Source organism: Nematolebias whitei, chromosome 8 (assembly GCF_014905685.2).
Source record: "Nematolebias whitei isolate Nwh7 chromosome 8, NemWhi1, whole genome shotgun sequence".
Taxonomy (NCBI): domain Eukaryota; kingdom Metazoa; phylum Chordata; class Actinopteri; order Cyprinodontiformes; family Rivulidae; genus Nematolebias; species Nematolebias whitei.
Genome location: NC_056505.1, coordinates 21,865,376 through 21,875,623, shown reverse-complemented (window position 1 = coordinate 21,875,623; position 10,248 = coordinate 21,865,376). Strand labels below are relative to the sequence as shown.

General features: G+C 40.3%; 1 protein-coding gene across 1 annotated transcript in view; it reads left to right on the top strand.

The window, feature by feature from the left end:
- The first annotated feature begins 842 nt into the window (after positions 1-842).
- The window catches only part of thbs4a (thrombospondin 4a), an 11,141-nt gene continuing 1,735 nt past the window's right edge, over positions 843-10,248 (top strand). Inside the window, exons 1-19 of the mRNA XM_037680467.1 lie at positions 843-924; positions 1,531-1,728; positions 1,830-2,077; positions 2,159-2,261; positions 2,715-2,806; positions 3,693-3,744; positions 3,837-4,051; positions 4,141-4,278; positions 4,361-4,441; positions 4,530-4,682; positions 4,798-4,902; positions 6,556-6,663; positions 6,739-6,898; positions 8,173-8,291; positions 8,480-8,532; positions 8,618-8,702; positions 8,811-8,907; positions 8,992-9,170; positions 9,388-9,436. Of these exons, the coding sequence (XP_037536395.1) occupies positions 843-924; positions 1,531-1,728; positions 1,830-2,077; positions 2,159-2,261; positions 2,715-2,806; positions 3,693-3,744; positions 3,837-4,051; positions 4,141-4,278; positions 4,361-4,441; positions 4,530-4,682; positions 4,798-4,902; positions 6,556-6,663; positions 6,739-6,898; positions 8,173-8,291; positions 8,480-8,532; positions 8,618-8,702; positions 8,811-8,907; positions 8,992-9,170; positions 9,388-9,436 (2,317 nt within the window). The remainder of the gene's footprint in view (positions 925-1,530; positions 1,729-1,829; positions 2,078-2,158; positions 2,262-2,714; positions 2,807-3,692; positions 3,745-3,836; positions 4,052-4,140; positions 4,279-4,360; positions 4,442-4,529; positions 4,683-4,797; positions 4,903-6,555; positions 6,664-6,738; positions 6,899-8,172; positions 8,292-8,479; positions 8,533-8,617; positions 8,703-8,810; positions 8,908-8,991; positions 9,171-9,387; positions 9,437-10,248) is intronic.

Here is a 10,248-nt window from a genome sequence, read left to right as displayed (position 1 = left end):
TTTTGGGGGGATAATCCATGTTAGATTAAAGCCCAAGTACTCCTTGAAGGAATGCATATTGCCTGCTGCTTCTCACGCCAGAGATTTGGACTAAAAATATTGAGAAAGGACAAAGTTGTGTCCATTTTGTTCAAACTTTAGAAAAAACATGATATTCAATATCATGAGATGTCACGCTCATAGTATGTGCAGCTAATACAATTTCAACTGAACTGTTTTATTCATCCAGTGGTACGGTACATGGAATATTTAGCTAACAGTGTTGACTCCAAAAGTTAATAAAGTTTAAAGCCAAGAATTTACACAAGGAGAAGCACTTGAATTGTGTGTTGTGAAATATTCTGAGCTACAACCACACCCAAACACAGCACAAGATCTGTGCTCAGAATATGTGCTGGGGATCACTCACAGCTACTACCACACCAAATTATAGGTCAATATATGTAAAACGGACAAAGTTATAATCATGGTTGTGTTTTTTTATAGATCACTTGGCTGTGGTGGCCATCTTGAATTGGTTTCACTCCAAGTTGTAGTTGTCAACCCACTGTTTACTTTCTGAAAGTTTCATTAAAATAGCCCAGTGGTTTATGAGATCTTTTGCAAACAAACATTACTTATATTTAAATCAAATGACAATACAAAGTGCCAACCTGCTCAAATAATAAAGGAGCCATTCCCTCTGAGCCACCAGCCAAAAGAGGACCCTCCCCTTTGCTTTAAAAGCTGTGGACGCACTCTTACCTCTGCTGAGACTTCACTTCACCATCACCATCATCATTCTGTGGGAGATTCATCTGTTGAACTTTGATATTTGATCAAACATTTTCTCTGAGGTTGTGATGACAGGACTGTGTATTAAAGCGTCAGCTCTGTGTCTGCTGCTGCAGCAGCTGGTGCTCACCATCACCGCTCAGGGTATCGGTAAGTCCTGCTCCAAATGTACCCACATGGAAAACTTTGTTCACTATGTTTCTGTGTGGCGTTTTGTGTTAAGCTTTGCTTTTTCTATTACAATATTTTCAGTCATCAGCTCTCCAAATGCAAACTGCATGACTGTTACTAAAAATGGCAGAATTTGACAGTTAAAACCTAATACCAAGCGGACCTAAATAAGGTGGTTAAACTAAAAACACAAACTGCCATTAAACTACAAATTAGCCTGGAATCTACATGCGGCTTTCCCCCCTCCTCCTTTAAAAACTGTCATTTGGTGTTATTCTTGAAGTCCAGCCTTTGTGAAGCAGGCACACACTTTTACAGCAGCTTCATAAAACCACAGCGGGATGCTGGTTTGAATGTCCTTTTATATGCATGCACGCAGTCGTGTTAAAGAGCTGCAGCACAGTGACTCAGCAGTAGTAATTGCACCATCACTGGGAGACAGAAGCCCTTTAAGTCCACCAGATGGACTGCATTTAGTTGGCGGTTTCCACTCTTTGAACTTACCTTGATCCTCCGTGTTTTATCCCTCATGTTTTTTTTTGTTTATGCTTAATGCATTTTTCTAACCGTTGCTTTCTGTGTTAGTCTACGACCTGCTGGTGTCTCCAGACTGCCTGCCGGATTTGCTCCAAGGAAGTCTGAAGAACAAAGGTCGGAATGAAGCCTTCCTCCTCTTGTCCTTCAGGCTCCAAAATAAGGCCCCCACCTCGCTCTTTAGTGTGATCAACCCCAAGGAGAACAACAAGTACCTGGAGCTTAGTGTGCAAGCCAAACTCAGCAAAGGTGTGTCATCATACCAACATGTATTTTTTACAGACTCGATGAATAAACACCTTTATTTATTATTTTCTTTCACTGTAATCATTCCCTCTCTGCATTTTAAGTGACTCTTCGTTACCAGAAGGCTGACGGCAGGTTCACTACCTCCAGTTTCAACCATGCGGCTCTGGCAGACGGACGGGAGCATCACATCATGCTGCACGCCAGCGGTCTTCAGCGTGGCTCCCCTCGTCTCAACGTCTACGTCGACTGTAGACTGGCTCACACTTTGAACGATCTGCCGGCTGCGTTTGGGTCACTCCCGCCTGGACCCAACAAGGTGGCCCTGAGGACCCTGCAGTCGAGTAGACAGGTGGATCAAAACGATTTCAGTCCCAAGAGTGATCCATTAATCGCACTTCGTTCTCATACTTTCTCTTTTCTCGTCTTTCAGGATGAACTGACAGACCTGAAGCTGGTCATCGAGGACACCATAGACAACGTGGCCACTCTGCAGGACTGCAGTGTTGAACCTGCTGAGTCTCTGCACCTGCTGGGTCAGTAGCAGCCTGACGACTTATCCTCGTCATTTCAACCTCCTTTTTCTCCAGTTAGATGTGCGTGTTGGTTTACTATCGTAAGGAGGATGACTGTTTTTGCTCGTGTTGTTTCTTGTGTTCGTATGTACAGTCTATGTGTTACCAAAATATCTCATGAACCAGCGAACATTTTAATGAAAATCTCCAAAAGTAATCACTGGATGCATATCTAGAACTGATTAACATTTGAAATCAACCTGGTTTAAGATGGCTGCCAGAGCCAATTGACCTTAAAACCACAAAAATGGCAATTACTCAGCCAATTTAGCAGCACATTAAACAATGTGATATTTTTAATGTTTGATCAAAATGGCTACAACTTCATGTTTCAACATAAGATGATTTTAGTCTTAAAATTTATAGGTGGCAGGAATCATTTTAGGCCTTTAATTTGACTCTGACTTCACTCAGATATCCAGGGAGGCAGGGTGGTGCAGGATCAGAGCACCATGCAGGAGCTGAAGAGCATGATGGCTGAGATGAAGGAGCTGCTCAACCAGCAGGTGACTGACAGCACACGAACTTCTGGATGGAGATAGAGAGCTCAGAACAAAAACTGGCAAAGCAGCATTAATGCTAAGATACAAAAGGCAAAAATGTAGCAAAATTTTTTGGGAAATAGTGTGAGCTGAAGGTTATTTTGCTCAAGTAAAGTAGTAAATAAATATGCATACTTTTTCAAAGCAGATTTACAACTTTATGAAATGGCCTTTTTTTCCAGAATGGTTTTGCAATAATGCAACATTTTGTTGTAAAAAAAGAAGAAAAAAAAAACTTGGTCTGTGACCTGCTAACTTTCAGGAGCTGTTTTCTGTCAAAGCTTTTACGTAACCTTAGCAGTGAGTGTTACCGCAGCACTGTCAAATATATTATTTTTACTGTAAAGAGCTCATTTCATGTTTATATTCTGGTTCCTTCTTTTACTTAGAAGTCAGCTAGATGATAGATACTAACAGTTCTCCAAATAGAAAATAATTTACTGATACAACATTGAACATTTCTGCACATCTGTGTAGGAAGCATATTTTTTGTTTTAGGGTTCCAACATTAGCCACTTGCTAAGCAAATGTGCTGCAGCCAATGAGACGTGCAAATGCATTCATCAGCTGGACAAAATAATGTCTAATATGTGGAGTTTAAGCTTTGTAACTTTGTAAAGCTTCATAACACGCTGATCCATTTAGAGCAAATGATTGACAGTTAAGGTTTTAGACAGGGAAGCGTGATGTTAAATGTATAAATATATTATTTTATATATATGTATATGTTTGTTGGATGGCTTTTTGAAAATTTCCTCATTCGTTCAGAAAGTTTCAGAATTGTTTTGTTTGTTTGTGTCTTTTCATTAACTGTAAAGAGACAACAACATTTTTGTGCTTTTTAATGTAGATTAAGGAAACAAATTTTCTAAGGAACACCATAGCAGAGTGTCTGGCCTGTGGTAAGCTGTAAAAAATAAAAAGCTGCATTACGACTTACAGTACAAAGACTTTAGCTCCTAAAGAGACATTTCAACATTTCTGTTTGCTACAGATGCACCCACCGGACTTGGAGGTAAACCCACCAACCCAAATCCAGCTCCAAGTCCTGATCAGATTATCTTTCAGCCTCAGCATCAGACTCAGTGCCCAGCAGGGACCTGCTTCAGACAGAACATGTGCATCCCTTCAGAGTCAGGGGGTTTCACATGCGCCCCCTGTCCTCATGGATTCACAGGGGATGGGGTTCACTGTGACGATGTCGACGAGGTGTGTCTCATACGTTTCAATGAGCGCTGCAGCTGGTAAATCAAAAAAGCTTTGGATAAATGTTTTACATCTTTTTGTCTGAGTTTTAGTGCAAGTTTAACCCGTGTTTTCCTGGTGTCCGGTGTGAAAACACTGCTCCTGGTTTTCTCTGTGAGAGATGCCCTCTGGGATACACAGGACCAGAGATAACTGGTGTCGGAGTGTCTTATGCTAAATCACACAAACAGGTCTGATTATTTCTGCTTGATTTAGCTGCTACTGCAGAAAATAAATCATTCACTGTGTTCATACTTTGATTTCGCCCCCCAGGTGTGTCTAGATTTGGACGAGTGTGTGGGCCCACCTGAGAATGGAGGCTGCACAGCTAACTCTCACTGCTACAACACTGTTGTAAGACGGCTGGAACTGGTGCAAATTTATTATTTTAATTCTTCACAGGCATGGATAGTCCTGACTGACTGCCTGTTGTCCTCAACAGGGTTCGTTCAGATGTGGAGAGTGTAAGACCGGCTTCACAGGTGACCAGGTAGGAGGTTGCCACGGCACCAGGCTTTGCCCTAATGGGCAGCCCAACCCCTGTGACATCAATGGTGTATGCATCGTGGAACGAGACGGCAGCATTAGCTGTGTGGTAGGAACACACAACAGGCATGAACATAGACACATTTCTCATGATGTTATGTTCCATCATTCAGCACAACGTTCTATAATGTTTTTTTAACTTTTTTCTTCTTTGGCGATGTTAGTGTGGCATTGGTTGGGCTGGCAATGGTTATGTCTGTGGGAAGGACACAGATATTGATGCATATCCTGACAATAACCTCCAGTGCACAGACAACATCTGTAACAAGGTACTCACTTCTACATCCCCTTCCTTCTCATACAACTCAAATTCGGAAAAAGTTTAGATGTTGTGTAAAATGCGAATAAAAACACGACGCAATGATTAGCAAATCTTATCAATCAACATTTTATTCCAAACTAAACATAGTAAACATATCAAATGTTTAAACTGAGGCACCATTTGTACCATTTGTTTGAGAAAAAATTAAGTAATTCTGAAGTTTATGGCAGCAACACATCTCCAAAAAGTTGGGGCAAGTTTATGTTTCCCATTGTGAAGCATCCTCTTTTTTAACTGGAGACTAGACATTCATGTCTGATGTGGGATCCCTTCTGATAACAGTCCTGGGTCTTTCCTTGGTGGAGTATTTCTTTCATGATGTGTCAAATATTTTGATGTTGTTACCCAGAGACAGTAACATCTCATGACATCAGAGGGACAGACTATTGAACTGCGTGCTGATAACTAGTGGTCGGATGGTTCCTCTCCTCTTTTGTATGAAGGATGTGGTGTTCGCGGTTCCAAACATAAATTTCAAAGTTTGATTCATCTGATCATTGAGCAGTTTTCCACTTTGCCTCAGTTTATTTTAGATGAAAATAACAGCGTTTCCCGAAGGTTTTCACACATGACTTCATTTTTGCATGATATAGCGTTAAGCAGCATTTGTGGATGCCACTGATTTGTGCAAGTGTCCATTCTCCTGAGTCCATGAGGTTCTGTCCATAACAGAAACAGGCCTGTTTTTACTGCAGTGCTGCCCGAAGATCACCAACATTCAACATGGAGTCCTGTCCTTTGAGCTCAGAGATTTCTCCCAATACTTGAACTTTTGTGATATTATGAACTGCAGATGATCGCATATTTGAAATCTTCACAATTTTCCATTCTGAAAAATTCTTATGAAATTGTTCCACTATTTTGAAACATTTTTTGTAGATTAGTGAACCTCTGCCCATCTTAATTCTGAGAGAATTCAGTCTCTATAAAATGCTCTTTTTATACCCAGTCCTTTTACTGACCTGGTGACAAATAAGTCAGTGAACAAGGCCAGGCTGATTCTGGCAGATCCCGATCACCCACTCCATGGTGAGTTCAGGTTGCTTCCATCTGGACACAGGTATCTGCTGCCCAGATGAAGGACAAACAGAATGAAAAACTCATTCATCCCTGTAGTGATCAGGCTTCTCAACGGACAGGGATGATTTCATGTACTGTTATTTTAATGTCTCCATGTCTTGCCGAGTATGGATGTTTTATATCTCTACTGACTGTGAAACAAATTGCCCCTTGGGGATAATAAAGATTATTGAACTTGAAATAGCCTAATTAATTGCAAATAATTCTCCAGTTGTTTTTATTTATGTACATATAATTTTACAGCTTTTTGTTGCTGCTTCTGCACTATTTTGAGATGTGTTGCTGCTATCAAATTCTGAACTACCCAATTTTTCCTTAAAAAAACAATTTCTTGTTTAAACATGTGATTTATTTACCAAGTTTCATTGTAAATAAAATGTGTGGTTTATGAGATTTACAAATCATTGTATTCTGTTTTTATTTACATAATGTCACAACTTTTCCAGAACTGGGGTTATGTATTTTATTCTCACTTGTATTAAAACACCATTATCTGTGTGTTTTTCGGTCTAATCCCCAGGACAACTGTGTGTTGGTGCCAAACTCTGGCCAAGAGGATGCAGATGGGGATGGGATGGGTGACATCTGTGACAATGATGCAGACAATGACGGCATTATTAACGAAGATGTGAGTGACTTAACCTTTGAACTTTGTCAACAGACGAGTACTTCTGTCAGTGAGCTCTGTATGTGTCTGCCCCAGGATAACTGCTGGATCGTCCCAAATGTTGACCAAAAGAACAGTGATAAGGATCTCCATGGTGACGCCTGTGACAACTGCAGGACGATGGATAACCCCTCACAGAGGGATACAGACCAAGATGGTCTGGGAGATGAATGTGATGATGACATGGATGGAGATGGTAAGTGCATTAATATTTACCTCAACTGATAAATCATCCAAGTGGAACGCAAGAAGACAGTAAAAAGTTTATTTAATTTTTTTTGTGCATGGTTACTTTGGGAAGCATAATAAATATGCTTTCACTGTTTCTGTTGTCTAAATCAGATCTGATAAACGGAGGAACACAATGCAAAATCAGTTTTCTGATTAAAATTAAAATAAAAATAAAAATTATATATATATATATAATGGGCTGTGGCTGAGTGGTTAGAGCAGTTGTCCTCCAATGCAAGAGTTGGGGGTTCGAATCCACCAGCAGTCACATGCTGAAGTGTCCATTGGCAAGACACTGAACCCCTCATAGCCTCCGATGTGTGTCCCATCAGTGTATGAATGTGATAAAGCACTGATTAGTCTCTTTAGAATGGTTTGTTCAATTAGCTTTGTAGAGATCTAGTAGAGTGCTGTATGAATGAATAAATGTGGCACAGATTGCATTGTTAAGCGTTTTGAGTATCTTGATTAGATAGAAAGGCGTTATATAAGTACAGTCCATTTACCATATATATATATATATATATATATATATATATATATATATATGTTTTTTTTTTTAACAGTTTGTAAAAGTGAGGGTTGTCCAAAGCATATCCTGTGTGGAAAGGACTGCTGTGGAGACACATGAGGACATGTCTTATTGTTGTAACTGTCTGGAAGCAGTTTACCTGTGCAAAACTCTCTCACTTTCTCTCTCTGTAAAAAAAAAAAAAAGGGGGGGGGGGGGGGGGGGCGTTGTAGACCTGTTTGCAATTTACCGGATTTTAGGACGTTATTTGATCATCACACAGTAATGAATGTTAAAATGTTCCACTTGCACTCAAATGTTTTCTTCAAACACTTTTCTCACGTACATCACTCGACTTGACCTTTACTCTGACCTTTGATTTGCTCCAGTAGAAAACTCCATCCTTTGTGTTTTCCCCTCATGTGTCGTGTGTCTTTAGCCTTCGTTTGGCAGCACTCCTGCACCATGATTGCTTGGTAATGCTTTCGACTCCAAGGTCGCATTTCTGGGGACTTGCTCACGTCTGCCTCCTCACTTAGAGCATTTTTCCACTCTGAGCCTCCGCCAGGCGTTCAAGGCCAACTGGAAACTATTTCGTCGGCGATTTAAACCAACTCCGCCATCTGCTGATGCTTTTGACTGAGCTACAGGCTGTGATCTGTTGTTTTTCATCTCCTTCTCAACTGTTTTTCCTCATGATTTAGAAATGACATCGTTTATGATTTCAGGTCTGAAAAATGTCCTTGACAACTGCCAGCAAGTCCCCAACGCAGACCAGAGGGACAGGGATAATGATGGCGTTGGGGACGCCTGTGACAGCTGTCCTGATCTGGCCAACCCCAACCAGGTATCAAACTGTGCTAATGTCAGAGCTTAAAAAAGCTTTCGATAAACTAACCAAAACAAAGGAAAATAATAAATACTGTACCTGTATGCTTCTTTTTCTCCATTTCAAATGTGTTAGGGTTGTTGTTGTTTTTTTTACTGTTCTTCTGTCCAAGTTTGTTCATCACTGGTTATTTTGTCTGCCTGCAGTCTGACTCAGATAATGATCTCGTAGGAGATACTTGTGACGACAACATAGACAGGTAGAGCCATCATGATCTGGAACTGTTTGTTTCCTATGTTGCCATGTTGTACTCATCCCACTTGTATTTTTTCTTTCTTATTCAGTGACGGTGACGGCCACCAGAACACAAAGGACAACTGTCCCACTGTCATCAACTCGTCTCAGCTGGACACTGACAAGGATGGAATGGTTCTTATATACATTTCTTGACTATTTTTAGTAGGGTTTGTTGATTAATTTGTCAGATAACTTTATTTAAGCCCATTCACGTTTTTTATTTATTTATTTTTTTTACAGGGAGATGAATGTGACAGCGATGATGATAATGACGGCATACCTGATGATGATGACAACTGTAGACTGGTCGCCAACCCAGACCAAAAGGACTCAGACAGTTCGTGTCACCTGTTTTTCTTCAGCTGTTTATGAAAAGTGAGCGCTTCGTCTGTGTTCATAACTCTGCATGGATGGATTTCAGTGGACAAAGTTGGAGACGCGTGCGAAGGGGACTTTGACAAAGACAACGTGATAGATAGGATTGACCACTGCCCGGAGAATGCTGAGGTCACACTGACTGACTTCAGAGCCTACCAGACCGTGGTGCTGGACCCAGAGGGAGAGTCACAGATAGACCCCAACTGGGTGGTACTCAACCAGGTAAAATTTCCATTATTGCTTATGTTTGTTATCAAAATATATTATGAACCACTGGACACATTTGAATAAAACTTGCACAAAGCAATTATTAGATGCACATCTACAACTGATTAACTTTTTGCAGTCAACTTTTATTATGGTTGGACTTTTTTTTAGAGTTAACAGGTGTGTTTGCTTCTGCAGCAAGTTGTAATAAATAAATGTCTTTTTCTGACAGGGTATGGAGATAGTTCAGACCATGAACTCTGATCCTGGCCTTGCTGTAGGTAAGTAAATAGACTGTCATCTGTGTGATCCGAATATATTTCCCCTCTTCATCCATGAGTCCTCTTGTCAGTACTGTGTGTTTCACTTTTAATTCTGTGTGTAATTCCCTTTTTATTTAACAAATCTGCTGTCGCTTGTCTCCAGTTGGTCCAGAATGCTGCTGCGAGTTCTTTTAACAGGAACTAATAGAAGGTCACACATTACACCAGTTTTATCTTCTCTTCATTGGCTACCTTTCAAATTTAGAATTACAGTAATTTTAAAATTTTATTCTAGAGTTTTAGAGCTTTAAATGAACAGGTCCTACATCACTGAAATGTTGATCCCTTATTCTTCAGCTCACACCCTTCTGTCTTCAGCGTTGAACCTCCTAAAGGTCCATTAGACCCAGTTTAAAACTTGGAGTGACCTATCCTTTCAGGCTGAAGCCCCCGGGCTGTAGAATGTCCTGCCCCTGTCTCATCATGTGACCGTCTATGTTGAGTCCTTTAAAAAGCAGCTTAAGACATTTTTATTCAGACAAGCTTTTAGTTAAAACTTTTACTTACTGTTTTGAATAGATGTTCTTACTGTTTTTATCAGCTGTTCTTACTGTTTTTATCAGCTGTTCTCACAGTTTTTATCAGCTGTTCTTACAGTTTTTATCAGCTGTTCTCCGTTTTTAATCAGCTGTTCTGTTTTTATCAGCTGTTCTCAGTTTTTATCAGCTGTTCTTACAGTTTTTATCAGCTGTTCTCACAGTTTTTATCAGCTGTTCTCACAGTTTTTATCAGCTGTTCTCACAGTTTTTATCAGCTGTTCTTACTGTTTT